The sequence below is a fragment of the Mobula hypostoma genome, chromosome 12, assembly GCF_963921235.1.
Source record: "Mobula hypostoma chromosome 12, sMobHyp1.1, whole genome shotgun sequence".
Classification (NCBI taxonomy): domain Eukaryota; kingdom Metazoa; phylum Chordata; class Chondrichthyes; order Myliobatiformes; family Myliobatidae; genus Mobula; species Mobula hypostoma.
Genome location: NC_086108.1, coordinates 51,137,372 through 51,160,764, shown reverse-complemented (window position 1 = coordinate 51,160,764; position 23,393 = coordinate 51,137,372). Strand labels below are relative to the sequence as shown.

The following is a 23,393-nucleotide window of genomic DNA, read 5'->3' as shown; positions in this document are numbered from 1 at the left end:
CTCTATCGAGGCCTTCACCATTCAATTAGGTCACCCCTGAATTCTAGTGAACACAGGCCCAGAGCCAGCAAACAGTCTTCATATGACAAACTGTTTAATCCTGGAATCAGTTTCATGAACCTCCTTTGAACCCTCTCCAGAGCCAGCACATCCTTTCAAAGATAAGGGGCCTAAAACTTCTCACAATACTTCCAAGAGAGGCCTCACCAGTGCTTTATAAAGCCTCAACATTACATCCTTGCTTTGCTATTCTAGACCTCTTCAAATGAATGCTAATATCATGTTTGCCTTCCTCACCATCGACCCAACCTGCAAATTAACCTTTAGTGAATCCTGTACAGGGACCCCCCAAGTTCCTTTGTGCCTCAGATTTTTGTTTGCCTTCCTCACCATCGACCCAACCTGCATATTAAACTTTAACGAATCCTGTACAGGGGCTCCCCAAGTCCCTTTGTGCCTCAGATTTTTGAATTTTCACTCCATTTGGAAAATAATCTACCCTTTTATTTTTTTCTACCAAGTTCTACTTCCTCAAAACTACCTGCGTGACCACCTATCTGCATATCATCCACAAACTTTGCAACAAAGCCATCATTTCTGTCATCTAAAGTCATTGACATACGATTCCAAGAAAAGTTTGTGAACTCTTTGCTATTTCCTGTTTTACTGCATTAATTACTCATAAAATGTGGTCTGATCTTCATCTAAGTGACAATAATAGACAAACACAACCTGCCTAAGCTAACAACACACAAACAATTGTACTACTTCTCGTCTATACACCATTTAAACAATCACAAGCTAGTTTCAAAAACTATGTGAACCTATGGGGTAATGTCTTTTGCAAAAGCCATTTGGAGTCAGGTGTTCCAATCAATGAGATGAGATTGGAGGTGTAGGTTGTAGAGGTGCACTGTCCGATTAAAAAGCCACACAAAGTCAGGTAACTGACAGAACCTGCTCTTCTCAAGAAAGATCTGTTTATGTGCACCATGCATCGATCAAAACAACTTTCAGAGGACCTTACAAGAAGAATTGTAAAGATGCATGAAACTGGAAAAAGCTCCAAAATCATTTCTAAAGAGCTGAGAGTTCATCAGTCCACAGTAAGAGAAATTACCTACAAATAGAGGTAAATCAGTACTGTTGCTATTCTCCCTAGGAGTACGCATCTTGTGCAATGCTGTAGGAGGTGTAAAAGAACCCAAGGATAACAGCAAAGGACCTGCAGAAACATCTAGAACTTGGTAATTTCTCTATTTATGTGTCCATTATAAGTAAAACACTGATCAAGAATGGTGTTCATAGAAGGGCAACATGCAGGAAACCACTGCTCTCCCCAAAAAAAAATTACTGCACATCTCAAGTTTGCAAAGGACCGCCTGAATGTTCCACAATGCTTCTGAGACAATGTTCTGTGGACAGATGAGACAGAAGTTGAGCTTTTGGCAGAAAGGCCCACTGCTATGTTTGGAGGGAAAAGAGCATTGCACACCAATACCAAAACCTCATCCCAACTTTGAAGCATGGTGGAAGGAGCATCATGTATTGGGGTTGCTTTGCTGCCTCAGGGCCTGGACAGCTTGCAGTCGTTGAAGGAACAATAAATTCAGAATTGCATCAAGGTGTGGTAGCGGTCTGTCACCTGAAGCTTGATAGAAGTTGGATGACGCAGCAATGACTCAAAACAGAAGAGTAAATCAACAACAGAATAGTTTAAAAAGAAGAAGATTTGTATTTTGGAATAGCCAAGTCAGAGTGCGACCATAGCCCAATTGAAATGCTGTGGCATAACCTGAAGAGGACAGTTCATGCAAAGTATCCCAGAAATATTGATGAACTGAAACAGTTTTGTTTGGAGGAATGGTCTAAAATTCCTCCTCGCTGTTGTGCAAGTCTGATCAGCATCCACAAGAAACATTTGATGGAAGTATTGCTGCCAAAGGAGGTTCTACCAGTTATTAAATACAAACGTTCACATACCTTTTCCAGCCTCTGCTGTGAATGATTAAACAATGAGTTCAATAAAGACAGGAAAAGTGCAATTGTTTGTGTGTTACTAGTTTAGGCAGATTGTGTTTGTCCATTACTGTGATTTAGATGGATATCAGACCCCACTTTATGTGTAATTAATGCAGAAAACCAGGTAATTGCAAAGAGTTCACAAACTTTTTCTTGTTATTGTATATTGCAAAAAGAAGTAATCCCAAGAAAAAGACCCCTGTGGAAACGCATTGGTCACCAGCAGCCAACCAGAAAAGGCTGTCTTTATTCCCACCCTTTGCCTCCTGCCAATTAGACACTGCTTCATCCATGCTGGTATCTTTCCTGTAATACCATTAGCTTTTAACTTGTTAAACAGCCTCATGTGTGGCACCTTGTCAAAGGCCTTCTGAAAATCCAAGTACCCAACATCCACTGATTCTCATTTGTCTATCCTGCTTGTTATTTTTTTCAAATAATTCCAACAGTTCTAGCAGGCAAGATTTTCCCTTGAGGAAACCAAGCTGATAAAGACCTATTCTGTCATTCTGTCCTCAAAACCACATCATTAAGAATTGACTACAACATCTTACGAGCCATTGAGGTCAGAGTAATAGCCTGTAGTTTCCTTTCTTCTTCCTCTCCCCTTCTTGAAGAGTGGAGTGGCATTTGTAATTTTCCAGTCTTCCAGCACCATTCCAGAATCTAGTGATTCATGAAAGGTCATTACTAATGCCTCCACAATCTCTTCAACCCCTCTTTCAGACCTTTTAGTTTCCTGAAAACCTTCTCCCCAGTAATGGCAACTTCACACGCTTCTGACCCCTGGCACTCTTGAACTTCCAGCATACTGCTAGTGTCTTCCACAGTGAAGACTGATGCAAAATACTTATTTAGTTTGTCCGTCATTTCCATGTCCCCCATTGCTACCTCTCCAGCATCGTTTTCCAGTGGTCCGATATCCACTCTCGCCTCTCTTTTACACTTTATCTATCTGAAAAAATTTTGGTATCCTCTTTAATATTATTGGCTAGCTTGCTGTCATATTCCATCTTTTCCTTAATGACTGTTTTAGTTGCCTTCTGTTGGTTTTTAAAAGCTTCGCAATCCTCTAACTTCCCCCAATTTTTGCTCTATTATATGCCCTCTGTTTGGCTTTTATGTTCTCTTCTTAGCCATGGTTATGTCATCTTGCCTTTAGAATATTTCTTCCTCTTTGGGATGTGTATATCCTGTGCCTTCTGAATTGCTTCTGGAAATTCCAGCTACACCTGCTCTGCCAATATCCTTGCCAGTGTTCTTTTCTAATCAATTTTGTCCACCTCCTCTCTAATGCCTCTAATTCCCTTTACTAGATTATAATACTGATACATCTGACTTTAGCTTCTCTTTCTCAAATTTCAGGGTGAATTCGATATTATGATCGCTTTTCCCCTCAGAGTTATTTTACCTTAAGCTCTCAAATCATTTCTGGTTCGTTGCATATCACCCAATCCAGAATAGCTGGTCCCCTTGTGAGCTCAACCTTGAGCTGCTGTAAAAAGCCATCTCATAGGCATTCCAGAAACTTCCCCTCTTGAGATCTCACACCAACCTGATTTTCGCAGAGTTAATGGGTCCTCTTAAGAAGAAAGTTTACAGAACCTCAGATAGTACCCGTAGTGTTGAGATGAGTGAGAAGTAATATGATTGATTCAATGGGGTTATGAAAAGAGGAATTTGAAGTATATGCAAACAACAGGAATTCTGCAGATGCTGGAAATTCAAGCAACATACATCAAAGTTGCTGGTGAACGCAGCAGGCCAAGCAGCATCTATAGGAAGAGGCGCAGTCGACGTTTCAGGCCGAGACCCTTCGTCAGGACTAACTGAAGGAAGAGTGAGTAAGGGATTTGAAAGCTGGAGGGGGAGGGGGAGATGCAAAATGATAGGAGAAGACAGGAGGGGGAGGGATAGAGCCGAGAGCTGGACAGGTGATAGGCAAAAGGGGATACGAGAGGATCATGGGACAGGAGGTCCGGGAAGAAAGATGGGGGGGAGGGTGACCCAGAGGATGGGCAAGAGGTATATTCAGAGGGACAGAGGGAGAAAAAGGAGAGTGAGAGAAAGAATGTGTGCATAAAAATGAGTAACAGCTGGGGTACGAGGGGGAGGTGGGGCCTAGCGGAAGTTAGAGAAGTCAATGTTCATGTCATCAGGTTGGAGGCTACCCAGACGGAATATAAGGTGTTGTTCCTCCAACCTGAGTGTGGCTTCATCTTTACAGTAGTGGAGGCCGTGGATAGACATGTCAGAATGGGAATGGGATGTGGAATTAAAATGTGTGGCCACTGGGAGATCCTGCTTTCTCTGGCGGACAGAGCGTAGATGTTCAGCAAAGCGATCTCCCAGTCTGCGTCGGGTCTCACCAATATATAAAAGGCCACATCGGGAGCACCGGACGCAGTATATCACCCCAGTCGACTCACAGGTGAAGTGATGCCTCATCTGGAAGGACTGTTTGGGGCCCTGAATGGTGGTAAGGGAGGAAGTGTAAGGGCATGTGTAGCACTTGTTCCGCTTACACGGATAAGTGCCAGGAGGGAGATCAGTGGGGAGGGATGGGGGGACGAATGGACAAGGGAGTTGTGTAGGGAGCGATCCCTGCGGAATGCAGAGAGAGGCGGGGAGGGAAAGATGTGCTTAGTGGTGGGATCCCGTTGGAGGTGGCGGAAGTTACGGAGAATAATATGTTGGACCCGGAGGCTGGTGGGGTGGTAGGTGAGGACCAGGGGAACCCTATTCCTAGTGGGGTGGTGGGAGGATGGAGTGAGAGCAGATGTACGTGAAATGGAGGAGATACGTTTAAGAGCAGAGTTGATAGTGGAGGAAGGGAAGCCCCTTTCTTTAAAAAATGAAGACATCTCCCTCGTCCTAGAATGAAAAGCCTCATCCTGAGAGCAGATGCGGCGGAGACGGAGGAATTGCGAGAAGGGGATGGCGTTTTTGCAAGAGACAGGGTGAGAAGAGGAATAGTCCAGATAGCTGTGAGAGTCAGTAGGCTTATAGTAGATATCAGTGGATAAGCTGTCTCCAGAGACAGAGACAGAAAGATCTAGAAAGGGGAGGGAGGTGTCGGAAATAGACCAGGTAAACTTGAGGGCAGGGTGAAAGTTGGAGGCAAAGTTAATAAAGTCAACGAGTTCTGCATGCGTGCAGGAAGCAGCGCCAATGCAGTCGTCGATATAGCGAAGGAAAAGTGGGGGACAGATACCAGAATAGGCACGGAACATAGATTGTTCCACAAACCCAACAAAAAGGCAGGCATAGCTAGGACCCATACGGGTGCCCATAGCTACACCTTTAGTTTGGAGGAAATGGGAGGAGCAAAAGGAGAAATTATTAAGAGTAAGGACCTCGCTAGTCCTTAATACTTTGAATATTTCTAAAGTCCATAGATTCTCAATAGTCAAGAAGTGTCAGAGTCTTGGAGCACTACACCACAGAAACAGGCCATTGGCCCATTTTGTCCATGTCAGTCTCATTTTCTGCCTCGTCCAAACTACCTGCACCCAGACCATAGCCCTCCAAACCCCACCATTCATGTATCTATCCAAACCTCTCTTAAATGTTACAGTTGAATTCACATCTTCCACCTCTGCTGGCAGCGCATTCCACATGCATCATTGTCTGAAGATGTTCCCCCTAAGATTCCCCTTAAATATTTCTCCTTTTGCCCTAAGCCTATGATCTGTAGTTCTGGTTTCACCCTGCATCAGGAGAAAAAGCCTCCATATATTTACCTTACCTTTACCCCTCAATTTTGTACGTCTCTACATGATCTACCCTCATTCTCTTGTGCTCCATGGAATAAAGTCCTAGCCTATTCAACCTTTATCTATAACTCAGGTCCTTGAGTCCCACAACACATTTATAAATGTTCTCAGCATTCTTTCAAGCTTATTGATATATTTCCTGCAGGTAGGTGACCAGAACTGCATAAAATACCATAAATTTGTACAACTTCAAATATACTTAGTACTCTGATTTATGACTGCCAATGTGCCAAAAGCTCTCTACGATCCTATCTACCCGTGAAGCCACTTTCAAAGAATTATGGATCTGTATTCCCAGGTCCCTTTGTTGTACCACACACCTTAGTGCCCTACCATTTACTGTATAAATACTATCCTGGTGCAACACCTTGTACTTGTCCGTATTAAATTTTATCTGCCATTTTTCAACTTATTTTTCTAGCTGATCCTGATCCTACTGCAATCCTTGATTCCCTTGCTTACTGTCCAGTGTGCCTTTAATTCTGCTGTTATCTTCTGGTCCTGTTTATCCCATTTTCATCTAAATTGTTAATATTAAAAAAAAAACTGACCCATCACCAAATACGCTCAGGTCTGCATTCAAAGAGACAGCCATCTACTACCACTCTGTCTTCTGCAAGTCAATGCTGAATTCAGTTTACTCCTTCATCTTGGATGCCAAGTGACTTAACTTTAAACATAGAGAAGTACAGCACAGTACAATGCAGACCTTTTGGCCCATGATGTTGTGTCGATCCCCTAACCTACTACAAGATTAATCTCATCATTTCCTTCCACATGTCCCTTCATTTCTCTTTCACCCATCTAAGAGGCTTTTAAATGTCCCTAATGTATCTACCTCTAACATCATCTGTGGAAGCACATGCACTAACACATTCTTTGTAAAAAAAAATAAAAAAAATAAAAAATTTAAAAAAATATATATATATTATTTATTTATTTATTTATTTATTTTTAACTACCTTGGACATTCACCCCCATGCTTCCTTCCAAGTACCTTAAAGTTATGATCCCTTGTGTTAGCCATTTCTACCCTGGGAAAGTGTGTCCGGCTGCCAACTCTATCTGCACCTCTTATCGTCTTATGCAGCTCTATTATGTCACTTCTCATCCTCTTTCACTCCAAAGAGAAAAGCACTAGTTTGCTCAACCTATCCTCATAAGACATTCTCTATAGTTCATGCAGCATCCTGGTAAATCTTCTCTGCACCCCCTCTAAAGCTTCTACATCATTCCTATAATGAGGTGACCCAAACTGAACACCATATTCCAAGTGTGGTCTAACCAGAGTTTTATAAAGTTGCAATACTGCCTTGCGGCTCTTGAAATTGATCCTCCAACTGATTAAGACCAATCCACCACACATCTTAACCCCCCTGTCACCTTGTATGGCAACTTTGAGGGAACGGGGCTGGGAAATACATCCTATCCAAAGTATGGACAGGTGGGTAGAGGGGGTGGGGTGGCTCTGTTGGTGAGGAATGAAATTCAGTCCCTTGCGAGGGGCGACATAGAATCAGGGATTGTAGGGGTTCCGGTGACGTCATCGTTCAGAATGGCAGCTTAAATCAATAGCTGGGAAAACACATATTTTACTCAGTTAATCCATCAAATATAAGATCTTTCGAAAATGCCTGAATTGATAAGGGGAGCAAGAATGGGGAGAAAGAATAGAGATAAAAAAAGCACCACTGAAGAGCCTATGGAAGAGTGAGGTACAGCGTGCGGCTCTCCTGCACGTGCGTGTGGTGGCGAGGCTGACGCTGGGCCTAGTGCAGGCGAAGCAGCAAATATGATAAGGATTTTGGAAGTGATAAGGGAAGTCCAAAAAGAAATAAAGCAGCAACTCAATGATATAAAGTCAGAGCTCATCAATGTCAATGAGAAAATAGCGGTGGCAGAGACTCGAATTGAGAAGATGGAAGATCTCGTGCAAAACGTGGAACAGATACTAAGTAAGACGATAAAAATATTAAATCAACAGGAAAGTAAATTGCTTGACCAGGAGGGAAGATCACGATGGAAAAATATCAGGATTTATAATGTTCCCGAAGGAGCGGAGGGATTGTCGATGACGGACTTTGCAGACAAGCTGCTGCGGGAAGCGCTGGAGATTCCTCAGACTATGGAGATTGAAATTGAAAGGGCGCACGGTTCGCTTGTCCAGCGTCTCCCGGTGACAGAGAAGGTAAACTGTGCTCCATTGTACTTAGATTCCTTCAATTCAAGAGCAAGGCGGAGATTCTACGAAGGGCCTGGGTTAAGAAGAGGGTGTTTTGGAACAGGAAGTTAATATACTTCGATCATGATTACCCCCTGGTGGTCCTACAGAAATGGAAGGAGTATTCCAAAGCAAAACGAATATTAAAGCAAGAAAAGATTAAATTCCAAACCCCGTACCCTGCTAAACTTGAGGGTCTTTTACCAAGAAGGGATACGACTATATCAGACGGCGGAAGAGGCAACTACAGACATGAAGAACAGAGGACTGCCCATTAGCATGGTCAGACCAAGGGAAACTCTGGCTGAGCAGTAATCCCGAACTGCTTGGGAAATAGTAAGAGAACCTGGAAAGCAGGGGATGGGAACAGGACGAGAGAAAGATTTTAGGAAGAGACAGTCAGTTCTCGGAGGGCAGCCCTCACCTCCTCCAGAAGAGCCATAAGGTTTGGCTAACTTTCATAGTGCTGATAAACTAAACGGAAGCAAAAATAGACGATGATATACCTATCTCGAGAAATACATGTTATAATGTGGATTTTATATTACTCAATTTTTAAAAAAAAAATCATTTATTCATTCCTTTTTCCCCACCTAGATGAGAATATATACATGGGAGGAATAAACAGGGAAATCATTTCTGTGTAATAGATGTAGTTTTTTTTAACTTACTTTTATAGGTACTGCAGTGGGGGCCCTCAACTCACAGGTAGGAGCGGCTATCCCCCATGGCTAGACTTTTCTTCTAGCCCAACTCAGAGTCATGTAGAGACCGCAGCCTTGGAACCACACCTTCCTTACCTTTTTATTATTCACTTTTCTTGGTTCTTATTTGTTCAGGCAGTAGATCGATTAAGTTATATTCTGCAAATTTCAATGATATACTAAGAGATAAATACACTTAGAGAGTAAGATCATATATTTTGGGTATATAGCTCAAGAATGGTTGAAAAGAGATAAATATAAATATTTAATGAATGTAGTGCTGGTGGCTGGTAAAACGATCCTTACCAGGAAATGGTTATCTCAGGAGAGCCCAACTTTAAATGTATGGATGGAAATTACAATGGACATTTACAAAATGGAGAAGATAACATCTGTTAATCATAAGTTGGAACAATTTTATTCATACTGGAAAAAATGGTTTAACTACATAACATCTTATGGGCCTGATTTTATTCTCACAATCGCTCCCTACTCTGTACATAGTTTTCTTCTTTCGATTGTTCTTTCTTTCCTCTTCTTTCTATAAGTTTGTACTTCAGATAAATATTATGTGGAGATTTGTGACAAATATGATTATATGATATATATGTACAGTTTCTAAAATACATCCTATGGAAATGTTTAATGATGAAACTCAATAAAAAATAAATTACAAAAAAAAAACAATCAGGAGATGTAAAGTCAGTATGGATAGAACTGAGAAATTGTAAGGGCAAAAAGACCCTAGTGGGAGTTATCTACAGGCCCCCAAACAGTAGCCTGGATATGGGTGCAAGTTGAATCAAGAGTTAAAATTGGCATGTCGCAAAGGTAATTCTACCGTTGTTATGGGGGATTTCAACATGCAGGTAGACTGGGAAAATCAGGTTGGTACTCAACCCCAAGAAAGGGAGTTTGTGGAGTGCCTCCGAGATGGATTCTTAGAGCAGCTTGTACTGGAGCCTACCAGGGAGAAGGTAATTCTGGATTTAGTGTTGTGTAATGAACCGGATTTGATAAGGCAACACAAGGTAAAGGAGCCATTAGGAGGCAGTGACCATAATATGATGTTTTAATCTACAATTTGAGAGGTAGAAGGGAAAATCGGAAGTGTCATTATTACAGTTGAACAAAGGAGACTATGGAGCCATGAGGGAGGAGCTGGCCGAAGTTGACTGGAAAGATACCCTAGCAGGGATGACAGTGGAACAACAGTGGCAGGTATTTCTGGGAATAATACAGAAGGTGCAGGATCAGTTCATTCCAAAGAGGAAGAAAGATTCTAAGGGGAGTAAGGGGTGACTGTGGCTGACAAGGGAAGTCAAGGACAGTATAAAAATAAAAGAGAAGCATGACATAGCAAAGATGAGCGGGAATCCAGAGGATTGGGAAACTTGTAAAGAGCAACAGAAGATAACTAAAAAGGCAATATGGAGAGAAAAGATGAGATACGAAGGTAAACTAGCCAAGAATATATAAGCTTTAGGTATGTAAAGAAGAAAAAATTAGTTAAGACCGAAGTTGGGCCCTTGAAGACAGAAACGGGTGAAATTATTATAGGTAATAAGGAAATGGCAGACGAGTTGAACAGGTACTTTGGATCTGTCTTCACTAGGGAAGACACAAACAATATCCCAGATGTATTAGTGGCCGGAGGACCTAGGGTAACGGAGGAACTGAAGGAGATTCACATTAGGCAGAAAATGGTATTGGATAGACTGATGGGACTGAAGGCTGATAAATCCCCAGGGCCTGATGGTCTGCACCCCAGGATACTTAAGGAGGTGGCACCAGAAATCGTGGATGCATTGGTAATCATTTTCCAATGTTCTGTAGATTCACAATCAGTTCCTGAGGACTGGAGGGTTGCTAATGTTATCCCACATTTTAAGAAAGGAGAGCGAGAGAGAGAAAACAGGGAATTATAGACCAGTTATCATGACATCAGTGGTGGGGAAGATGTTGGAGTCAATTATAAAAGATGAAATAGCAGCACATTTGGATAGCAGTAACAGGATCGGTCTGAGTCAGCATGGATTTATGAAGGGGAAATCATGTTTGACTAATCTTCTGGAATTTTTTGAGGATGTTACTCTGAAAATAGACAAGGGAGAGCCAGTGGATGTAGTGTACCTGGACTTTCAGAAAGCCTTTGATAAGGTCCCACAAAGGAGATTAGTGGCAAAATTAGAGCACATGGTATTGGGGGTAGGGTACTGACATGGATAGAAAATTGGTTGGCAGACAGGAAACAAAGAGTAGGGATTAACGGGTCCCTTTCAGAATGGCAGGCAGTGACTAGTGGGGTACCGCAAGGCTCAGTGCTGGGACCACAGCTATTTACAATATACATTAATGATTTAGATGAAGGGATTAAAAGTAACATTAGCAAATTTGCAGATGACACGAAGCTGGGTGGCAGTGTGAAATGTGAGGAGGATGTTATGATAATGCAGGATGACTTGGATAGGTTGGGTGAGTGGGCAGATGCATGGCAGATGCAGTTTAATGTGGATAAGTGTGAGGTTATCCACTTTGGGTGCAAGAACAGGAAGGCAGATTGCTATCTGAATGGTGTCAAGTTAGGAAACGAAGTACAACGAGATCTAGGTGTCCTTGTTCACCAGTCACTGAAAGTAAGCATATAGGTACAGTAGGCAGTGAAGAAAGCTAATGGCATGTTGGCCTTCATAACAAAGGGAGTTGGGTATAGGAGCAAAGCGGTCCTTTTGCAGTTGTACAAGGCCCTGGTGAGACCCCACCTGGAGTATTGTGTGCAGTTTTGGTCTCCAAATTTGAGGAAGGACATTCTTGCTATGGGGGGAGTGCAGCGTAGGTTCACTGGGTTAATTCCAGGGATGGCGGGAATGTCATATGTTGAAAGATTGGAGAGACTGGGCTTGTATACACTAGAATTTAGAAGGATGCGAGGGGATCTGATTGAAACATATAAGATTATTAAGGGATTGGATATGCTAGAGGCAGGAAACATGTTCCCGATGTTGGGGGAGTCCAGAACCAGAGGCCACAGTTTAAGAATAAGGGGTAGACCATTTAGAACGGAGTTGAGGGAAAACTTTTTCACACAGAGGGCTGTGGATCTGTGGAATGCTCTGTCTCAGAAGGCAGTGGAGGCGATTCTCTTGATGCTTTCAAGAAAGAGTTAGGTAGAGCTCTTAATGATAATGGAGTAAAGGGATATGGGGAGAAGGCAGGAACAGGGTACTGATTGTGGATGATCAGCCATGATCACAGTGAATGGCAGTGCTGGCTTGAAGGGCTGAATGGCCTACTCCTGCACCTATTGTCCATTGTCTATTATCTATGGATGTGGACCCCAAGATCCCACTGTTTCTTCATAATGCTAAGAATCTGCGAGTAACTTTGCACTCTACCTTCAAGTTCAACCTTTCAAAGTGTATCACTTCACAAATTTCTGAATTGAACTCCACTTGTCACTTCTCAGCCTAGTTCTGGATCCCATCAATGTTCCCTTGCAACAATCTACACTATCCAGAACAACATCAAACTTCATGTCATTGGCTTGTTAAGCTTAGAGCACCTTTAAACACTGGTACCAAAAAAAGTTTGCAATTTGCATTGCAACTTTGAAGGATCTATGGACATGGACCCCAAGATCCCTCTGTTCCTCCACACTGTTAAGAATCCTGCCATTAACCCTGCATTCTGTCTTTAAGTTCAAATTTCCAGAGTGAATCACTTGACACTTTTCCTGATTTAACTTCATCTGCCATGTCTCAGCTTAGCTCTGTATCTTATTAATATCTCTTTGTAATCCATGACAACCTCCGGCACTGTCTCCAACCACCGACTTTTGTGTCATTTCCAAACATACTATCCTACACTTCCTCTTCCTCATCCAAGTCAGTTATAGGTATCATGAGGAGCAGGGGTCCCAGAACAGATCTCTGTAGGATACTACTAGTCCCCGACCTCTGGGCAGAATACACTCATCTACTACCACCCTTTGTTTTCTGTGGCAAGCAACTCTAAATCCAAGCAGCCAAATTTCCCTAGATCTTGTGCCTCCTGATTTTCTGATTGAGCCTACCATTGGGTACCTTGTCAAATGTCTTACTAAAATCTGTATACACAACATCCATTGCTCTGCCTTTATTAATTTGTTCTGTCAATTCCTCAAAGAATTCAATCAGGCTTGTGAGTCATTCCCTGCCCCTCACAAAGCCATGTTGACTATCCCTAATCAGATGATGCTTCTCCTAATGCTCATAAATTGTCTCTAAGAATCCACTCCAATCATTTGCCCACCACTAATGCAAGATTTGCTGGTCTATAATTCCCAAGGCTATTACCTTTCTTGAACAAAGGAACATTTCTCATCCTTCAATCCTATTTCTCCACCACTGTGACCAGTGGGTGAGGATGCAGTCATCACCCAAGGCACACACTGTTCCCTCATTTTGTGTAGTAACCTGGGATAAACCTGGGAATTTATTCTCCCAAATTTGCTTCAAGATGGCAAGTACCTCTTATGTAATCTGGATATGGTCCATGATATCACTGTTCTTTTGACTAATCTCTCTAAACTCTGTGTCTGTCTTCTGAGTAAATACAGAAGCAAAATAATTCATTCAGTTTATCTATAGGAGCCCTTGCGGTTCTCTTTTCACCTTGTCTGCCAGAGCAACCTCATATCCTCTTATACCCCTCCCTTCAGTGTTCTTTTGTATTTCTTATGCTCTTCAAGCACCTCATTTGACCCTAACTGCCAATAACTAATATGCACCACCTGTTTTTTAACCAGAGCCTCACTATCCGTCAAATCAAGGTTCTCTAAAGCAGTTAGCCTTGATTTTTATTTTAACAAGAACATACAGAATCTGTACTCTCAATATCTGACTTTTGAAGGCCTCCTATTTATCAAGCATTCCTTTGCTGGAAAACAACCTATCCTAATCCACACCTGCCAGATCTTCTGTGATGCCATCAAAATTGTCCTTTCTCCAATTTAGAATCTCAATTGGAGGACCAAAATCAGAATCAGTTTTATTATCACCAGCATGTGATGTGAAATTTGTTAACTTAGCAGCAGCAGTTCAATGCAATACATAATATAGAAGAGGGGAAAAAAAAGAAAAAAGAAAAGTAAGTAAATCAATTACAGTATGCATATATCAAATAGATTTTAAAAACATGCAAAAAAGCAGAAATACTGTATATTAAAAAAAGTAAGGTAGTGTCGAAGGATTCAATGTCCATTTAGGAATCAGATGTCAGAGGGGAAGAAGCTGTTCCTGAATCGCTGAAAACTATCCTTCTCTATAATTATCTTGAAACTAATGGAATAATGATCACTAGATCTAAAGTTTTCCACTACACCCACTTCTCTTACTTCTCTGTCTCATTCCCTAAGAGGAGATCCTGCATCATGCCCTCTCTAGATGGGACATATACGTAATAATTAACGAAATTTTCCTGAACACATTTGACAAACCTTATCCTATCCAGTCCTTTTACAATATGGGAATCCCAGTTGATATGTGGAAAGTTAAAATCACCTACCATCACAGTTTTATTTTTCTTGCAACTGTCTGCTGTCTCTACAAATTTGCTCCTCTAAATCCCATTGACTACTGGGAGGTCTATAATATACACCCAACAAACGTGGTCATTCCTTTCTTCGTCCTCCGTTTCACTCATATTGCCTCAGCAGATGGGTGCGCCACTATGTCCTCTCTGGTCACTGTATGACATATAATCCTGATGAGTTATGCCAACCCTCCATTAGTACCTCCCCTATCATCTCTGAAACAACAGAAACTGAGAACATTGAGTTGCTAGTCTTGCCCTCCCGCAACCAAGTATCACTAATGGTTGCAACATCATAATTCCACATCCTTATCCATGCTCTAATTGTCCAGCACCATCAAACATTCACCTACCTTACCTACAATACTCCTTGTACAGGTTTCCCCCGCCATCCGAAGTAGAGCGTTCCTGTGAAACGGTTTGTAAGCCGGAATGTCGTAAAGCGAAGAAGCAATTACCATTTATTTATATGGGAAAATTTTGTGAGTGTTTGCAGACCCAAAAATAACCTACCAAATCATGCCAAATAACACATAAAACCTAAAATAACAGTAACATATAGTAAAAGCAGGAATGATATGATAAATACACAGTTTATATAAAGTAGAAATACTTTTCCACAATCATTGCCTGAACTGTTCTCCGTAGTGAAAATCTCATGCAAGCGCCGTTGGCAAAAGCACGGCGCAAGCGCTCTCCAGTAAACTTTAAGCTATGAAGCTGCCAAATCATACCAAATAACACGTAAAAATACACAGCCAATATAAAGTAGAAATAATGTATGTACAGTGTAGTATCACTTACCGGAATTGGGAAAGCGCGGAGCACACTGATGGTGGTGTGTTAGACTTGTCGGAGTTTGGGTGGTGCAGTGGCCCCCACCCTCCAGGCCGCCGAGCGATACATTGCCGCGAAGCATGCAGTGGTACAGCGGTAGCCGGGGCGCATCCAGCACATCTTTAAGAAAAAAGCAAAAATAAACATGCTAATTAATTAGGTGCCGCCCGGCCCGTAATTGTCAGCCCAGATGCATTCTCCGCGAATTGGTATCTGTCCGCGGCCTGGGTGTTGGGGTGGTGGGACACTGGAGTGTCATCTTGTCGTCTGTTTCCATTAGAGCAGGCAGCTCATCTTCTCCTATGACTGCCCGCCTCGATGTCGAAGGTCGAGGTTCGTCATGTGCTGTGGCTGATGTGGAAGGCTTGTTTGATTGCTGAGCCTCGCGCATTTTTCTATCATACAGTTGGGTTTCGATTGTTATCCTTTCCTCTTCCAACTGCATCAGCTCTTCATCTATCAGCTCTTGGTCATGGGATGCCAAAACCTCTTCAACATCAGCTTCCACAAGCCAAACTCCCTTAGACCTTACTTCGTTCACCACGATCAAAACGCTTAATTATATCTAGTTTTACGCTAAATGTAACACCCTTACGAGCTCTTTCAGGCTTTTCCGATACCATAGAACTCAGCTTGCAAACGGCTGCTCACAGACGTGTTTAAGCAATGTCGGTGAGAATGCTGTTCCGAATCCGGGGGAGAGCGGCTGCTCGGGGCGCACGCTGCCTTTTATCGCGCGCTGCTTTTTTCGTAACAGTGAAAACACCTTCTGTTAGCGAAAACAGGGTACAAATGTAGGTCTTTCGTAACAGTGAGGTTTCGTAAAGCGAACGTTCAAAAAGCGAGGGACACCGGTATTAAAATATACACAATTCAGAACGTTAGTTCCACCATGCTTAGCCTTTAGGTGTTTGTCTTTACATGTAGGTTTAACATCCTCTTTCCCTATAGCCATCCCACTTGCTGACTTGCACTTCTTACCACTAGTTTAAACCACCTGGAGCAGCACTGGCAGTTTCGAGGTTAAAATCAGATTTATACCTTGATCATAATAAATGGCAGAGTAGACTCGAGTAGCTGAAAGGTTATGTTCTGCTTTCAGTTTGTATATTCATCTCCCAAAGCTTAAATATTTGCTTCCTGCAAATCTTACAAAGCACATTTAGGTTAGGATCTTCTTCATTCTTATATGCTGGAGCCACTTGTATTGGTTAAATTTGCTACACTGAAACACTTCAAATCATGGCACAATTTTGGTATAGATACTTCAGAAATAAATTCCTTAATGCAAGAAATATGAGGGTAATTTGAAAATTGCTTTGTTAGTATATCCTTAGTTTAGCTGTAGGCCCATGTATTTTTAACAATGTACTACTTGTGTTTGTAATATTTGATGATTTGATCTGATAAAATTTTAGTTGCAAGCAAACGTGATTTTCTAGTGCTTTAAGATTTTAATAGTTTCCAATTTAGTATATTTTTTCCAAGCATTCATTTTTAATTCAGTGGAATTAATGTATTTAATCTCTTGACTTGAGACACAGGTATTCCTGTTTACTTACAAAGCAAAATAATTGATGTGGAATGCAGTTAAGTCTGTTGAGCTGTTGTTTGATTATGTTTAATCATAGTCTTTTACTGAGAAAATTGACTTATGATGGAGACTCTGAACTTTCACATTTTAGGAACTGGCCTGAAAATGCTAATGAAAAGAGCCTTCAAATTCAAGGATTCACTGCTCATGAAAATGATCAGGAATATTTCCCAACATGAAGGTGATACCAAAAAGTTATTCATAGTAGGTATCATAAGAGTTATGCTCCTGTGTGTAACTGGCAGGAGTACATCTGCTTGAGTGGATGACTCAGATTAGCTATTGAATAATTGATTTTATATTAAGTTCTGTTGCCTCCTTCCAGTTATATTTTTAAATTGTCTTTTTTGCTTCCATAATGCTGTTGATTTACATCCATTTACAGGCAAGTTCATGAGACTTCTTATTTTTGATTGCCAGCTAATTTCTGTTGAGCCAGATGAAACTAGGTGACTGAGTCCTATGGCTCATCTCTTCTCATAATTTGTATCTGTCATTCAACTGGGAACATTTTAAACAAGTGGGAAGTCAGATTCTGGTGTGTCCAGTCTCTTGTGCAACAATTAAACATATTCTTATTTCCATTGCACCCAATCTCTTGCTCTTCTACTTTAGCCACTATTTAATCCAGCACATCTGACCTTTTGTTCCATTGCTGGACTCGATTGTTCAGCATACCTGACTTCCTGATCCCTCACTATACTCACCATTGAATCCAGCAGATATGACCTCTGCTCGGCCATGTATTTAACATTGAATTCAGCATATTTGATATTGGTATACCACTGCATTCCTCATTGAATGTATCAGCAGACTGTTTTACTGCACACTTTGAAGAACCTTGTATTGATTTATAATTAAGGTGAACTATTATTTTGTTATTTTAATTTTAAAAATTTAGCATGCTCTGTTTTGGTGCTGTTTAGAAGTGGCAAAGATAAACGTTTATTTATATTTGCCAACTGTTGGATCAGGATACAGTATAATAAGATATTACATGTATGGAGTTTTTTTTTAATAAATATCCACCAATTTTCTGGATTTTAAAAATCAAAATGATTCAATACTTATTAAAAGAAATAGCTGAAAAATGCTTCCAGTGAAAATCTGGAAAAAATTAGACCAGACAATCTCTAATTTAGCAGTGAAATACTTTGTACCAATTTGATTTTAGCTGATTTTGATGAGGGGTGGAATTAATAACTACTTTTCTAATGTCTTTTCTTGGGTTGGGATTTGTTTAGATAGGTAGATAAATAGATGGATAGATACTTTATTGATCTCAAAGGAAATTGCAGTGTCACATTAGCATTACAAGTGCACATGTATACAAATATACAAATGTTAGAAGAGAAGTAAGAAAGTATATGTAAAAAAAGTTATTCAAACAGTCCAACAGGAGAGGGTCATACTTAACCTGGTTATAGGTTGACTCATAGAGCCTAATGGCTGAAGGTAAGAATGACCTCATATAGCGCTCTTTGGAGCAGCACAGTTGTCTTAGTCTATTACTAAAAGTACTCCTCTGTTCAGCCAAGGTGGCATGCAGAGGGTGAGAAACATTGTTCAGATTTCCCAGGATTTTCCATGGGGTCTTTTGTTTTACCATGTCCTCCAGTATGTTCAGTTTGACTCCTATAACAGTGCCAGCCTTTCTAATCAGTTTATTAAACCTGTTAGCATCACATGTGTTGATGCCATTGCCCCAGCACACCGCCATATAGAAGATTGTACTGGTGACAACAGACTGGTAGGATATGTGAAGGAGAGGCCTACATACTCCAAAGGATGTCGGTCTTCTCAGAAAGTAGAGGTGACTCTGGCCCTTTTTGTGTACAGCCTCTTTGTTAGTACTTCACTTAAGTCTGTCATTCAGGTGCACCCCCAGGTACTTGAAGGTCCTCACCATCAGTAGTAACAGGGAACAGTGCAAGCTTGGTCTTCTGCAGCTCAACATCAGTAAGACAGTCCATCATTGGAATCCTGTATTTTTTCTCACATCCTCCCTATAACACCCAACTATTAGCGAGTCATCAGAGAATTTCTGAAGATGACATGATTCAGTGTAGTATCTAAAGTCTGAAATATACAAGATAAACAGGAAGGGAACCAGTGCAGTCCCCTGTGGGACCCCAATGCTGCATATAGCCATGTCATAGGTTTTTTTGATGTTAGTAGAGATGTTGGAAACCCCATACTGAAAATAGATGTTCCAGCATTTTCGTCTCCGATCTTCATCATGAAATCAATTGCTGATAGAATGTTATCCAGCTCCTTTTACTTGTTAACAGCGCAATATTGGTTTTCTTTAAAACAAATCCACAAACAGTATCTCTCCCTCAGCCACTGAAATACTTTTAAGAATGTGTATATTGTTTGTCCATTGAACGTGAAACAGTTAACTTTGGTATTTAAAATGATCATTTCGACATTTTGTCATTTGTCAGTGCAGCGCTAAACAGCTCCCATAACCGAGAGATATGATGCTTTTGATCAGCTACTATTGCAGATCTTTGCCATAACCTTTTGCCTCAGTCTAGTTCTTCCTCCACTCCTTTGTAATTGTCCTTATTTAAACCAAGGACACTGGTTTTGGATCAAAGTTGTTCACCCTCACATAGTATCTAGAATTCAAATCTCTGGAAGGTCCAAGCTTCAAGATCTCCTTTTATTTCTGACTTATCATACATGACCAAACCTAAAATTGCCTTTTCCTGGGTAGGTTCAAAAGCTTATTCAAATAAATTATTCTTGATGCAATCACAAAGCCCTGTTTCACGAATAGCTTCAAATCAAGTATTATTTTCATTAATTGGAAATTAAAGTCATTGACAAAAGATACAGATAAAAACCACAAAATAAACATCCAAAAAATAAATTTTACTAGAAATGATGAATGGTAACCTTAAGCCTGAATCAGTTTGAATTTATGATAGATCACAAGAATAAATGTTGTTGTTATAATGAAAAGATTTTAACAAATCTAATTTATAAATTATAGTGGTTTATCTTTAAGAACTTGAGTGTAATATGTGGTCATCCATGGGTCACCAAAATATGTAATGCCCTGATTAAGAGCATGTTTTATTGTATTACTACTGTTATACTGTTAAGTCTTTTAGTTTCAGCAGCTTTTCTGTAAAATGCAGTGTGTCCTGTTAATTAAGCTTCACAGTCCAATATTGGTTTCTGCTCAGATGAGGAGTCATTTGCTTAGTTTAGGAATGTTGTGTCAGCCAATTGGGTTTGTCTTGATAACATTCTCTCCAGTGGGATGCCATGGGACATTCGAGAGAGCTTGGCAGCATCAGATTTCTAGGGACTGTGGGTTGGTTTTGGGCTTTGGTTGACAGGTGTTGGAAGAAGGAGGTGCGGAGCAGAGCACAAGGGAAGAAGCTCGCAGAATCCCACCCAAAGGAGAGACTCCATTGTAACAAGTGCTTTGTGTAGATGAATGGTTCCAAGGAAGAAGTGCCAATACTTGTGAGTTAGCCAGTTCGTTGGTAATAGTCTTCAAGTGAAGTTTGAACTATGGCTTGTGTCTTTTACACAGGACGTGGGTTCCGTGCCATAATTAAAGTGAAGCACCCAACTATCCAGCAATGAGCTCCAATGTTTTTGTGCACGTTTAGATTGGTGTAACGGTAATGGGGCCTCATCCTATTAATTGCTTGTTAAAGTTGAAATATCTGTAAATATACTTCCACTTTAAGTTTCTGCCGGAGTAAGTTCTGTTGTTTCCTGGCAAACGATAACTTTGCATTGGGCAGTATTTATACAGCTTTCATCATAATTAAATTTCCTACAAGTTTTAACTATGTGCTTTGAAATTAAGCAGGATTCCTAATTAAATTTTTGTTTTAAAAATGGCCTTGGATCTTTGGGTAAAAATAATATATAATTATGTGTATCTTTGTGTTTTAGGATTATGTCGGGGATCTGGCAGCTCAGATCAATAGCAATGAAAGTGAAGAATTTGTTATTGAATCTCTTGGAACTTTGGCTAATTTGACAATTCCACATCTTGACTGGGAGCTTGTGCTGAAAGAATATAACTTGGTTCCTTTCCTCAAGGACAAACTGAAACCAGGTTTGTTAAAAGTAGTGGATATGATATGAAGGATAATCCAAATATGATTGTAAAGTTTAGTTGTGGTTTAAAAAATGCAAAACCCAATTTTGGTATTGTGTGAATTATAAATCAACCTTAAACAGCAGCACAGTGGCTTATTAACTATTTACTTCATTGATAACACAAATAATTACAGCCACATTACCTCTTGTCCACTTGACCAAGTCATCTCCAGGATTTGCCACAGCCTGACTTACTTCCCAACATTGTTTTCTAATTGCTTTTTCCATCTGCTACACTCTTCATCTCTTAGATTAATCTGCTGACAATAAATTTACTTTGTCTTAATTAACTCTGCTTCCTCTGTTAATTATTTTCTTGTCCTTGCTTATGTCACTAAATAGGGACAGGTTTCATGTGTACATTCAAAACACTGTTCTACCTCTCCTTGATTTTTTTTCTTTGTTCACTTCTCGGTTTACAGGATCAACTTCTCTAATTAAATGTTACACATATTACCATACTTACTTACTTACTTACATACATACTTGCAATAAGTATTGTGCTGGGCACATGGCTAAGTGGTTAAGGCGTTCGTCTAGTGATTTGAAGGTCACTAGTTCGAACCTCAGCTGTGGCAGTGTGTTTGTGTCCTTGAGCAAGGCACTTAATCACACATTGCTCTAGTCTGTGCGAGGACTGGTGCCCCACACAGACTTCCAATCTGCACCTTGTAAGGCATGAAAATGCCCGACGCAGGACTCTCATGGTCTGAGTCGACGTTCGACGTTCCCCTTCCTCCCTTCCCCTCCCTCCCCCTGCAATAAGTACTGCTTCTGCTAATAATACCGCTGCATTAAGCTGAACCAGGAGATTTATAAACCTCAGCAATCTCTTGAGTTGGAGGTGAACATTTAATTCAGTAGTGTACCGTATATCTTCAATAAACAATGCATACTTATGTCATCATCTTTGTTAGTGCTATTGGGGAGGCTTTAAACTAGATTTGCAGGGGGATGGGAACCAGAGTGCCAGAGCTGACAGTGTGATTGGGGTGAAAATAAATTATATTGAAAGTTTAAGCAAATCTGCTGATAGAAAGGTTGTGAGTGGTGGTAAAAATCTTCTGAGGTGTATATATTTCAATGCTAGGAGTATTGCGGGGAAGGCGGATGAGTTGAGGGCGTGGATTGACACGTGGAATTATGATGTTGTAGCAATTAGTGAAACTTGGCTACAGGAGGGGCAGGACTGGCAGCTTAATATTCCAGGGTTCTGATGTTTCAGATGTGATCGAGGCAGAGGAATGGAAGGTGGGGGAGTAGCATTGCTTGTTAGGGAAAATATTACAGCAGTGCTCAGGCAGGACAGATTAGAGGGCTTGTCTACTGAGTCCTTATGGGTGGAGCTGAGAAACAGGAAAGGTATGGCCACATTAGTGGGATTGTATTACAGACCACCCAATAGTCAACGAGACTTGGAAGAGCAAATCTGCAGAGAGGTAGCAGGCAACTGCAGGAAACATAAAGTTGTGGTGGTAGGGGATTTTAATTTTCCATACATTGATTGGGATTCCCATACTGTTAGGGGTCTAGATGGTTTAGAGTTTGTAAAATGTGTTCAGGAAAGTTTTCTAAATCAGTATATAGAGGGACCAACTAGAGGGGATGCAATATTGGATCTCCTGTTAGGAAACGAATTAGGGCAAGTGACAGAAGTCTGTGTAGGGGAGCACTTTGGTTCCAGTGATCATAACACCATTAGTTTCAATTTGATCATGGACAAGGATAGATCTGGTCCTAGGGTTGAGGTTCTGAACTGGAAGAAGGCCAAATTTGAAGAAATGAGAAAGGATTTAAAAAGCGTGGATTGGGACAGGTTGTTCTCTGGCAAAGATGTGATTGGTAGGTGGGAAGCCTTCAAAGGGGAAATTTTGAGAGTGCAGAGTTTGTATGTTCCTGTCAGGATTAAAGGCAAATTGAATAGGAATAAGGAACCTTGGTTCTCAAGGGATATTGCAACTCTGATAAAGAAGAAGAGGGAGTTGTATGAAATGTATAGGAAACAGGGGGTAAATCAGGTGCTTGAGGAGTATAAGAAGTGCAAGAAAATACTTAAGAAAGAAATCAGGAGGGCTAAAAGAAGACATGAGGTTGCCTCTCACAGCTATCCGGACTATTCCTCTTCTCACCCTGTCTCTTGCAAAAACGCCATCCCCTTCTCGCAATTCCTCCGTCTCCGCCGCATCTGCTGTCAGGATGAGGCTTTTCATTCTAGGATGAGGGAGATGTCTTCCTTTTTTAAAGAAAGGGGCTTCCCTTCCTCCACTATCAACTCTGCTCTTAAACGCATCTCCCCCATTTCACGTACATCTGCTCTCACTCCATCCTCCCACCACCCCACTAGGAATAGGGTTCCCCTGGTCCTCACCTACCGCCCCACCAGCCTCCGGGCCCAACATATTATTCTCCGTAACTTCCGCCACCTCCAGCGGGATCCCACCACTAAGCACATCTTTCCCTCCCCGCCTCTCTCTGCATTCCGCAGGGATCGCTCCCTACACAACTCCCTTGTCCATTCGTCGCCCCCATCCCTC

The 23,393-nt window shown here is 41.1% G+C and overlaps 1 protein-coding gene across 2 annotated transcripts in view; it reads left to right on the top strand.

The window, feature by feature from the left end:
* The window catches only part of kifap3a (kinesin-associated protein 3a), a 250,021-nt gene that overhangs the window by 125,145 nt on the left and 101,483 nt on the right, over window positions 1-23,393 (top strand). For both annotated transcript variants that reach the window (XM_063064071.1, XM_063064072.1), the window contains 2 exons: window positions 16,817-16,929; window positions 20,650-20,815. In XM_063064071.1, the coding sequence (XP_062920141.1) occupies window positions 16,817-16,929; window positions 20,650-20,815 (279 nt within the window). The remainder of the gene's footprint in view (window positions 1-16,816; window positions 16,930-20,649; window positions 20,816-23,393) is intronic.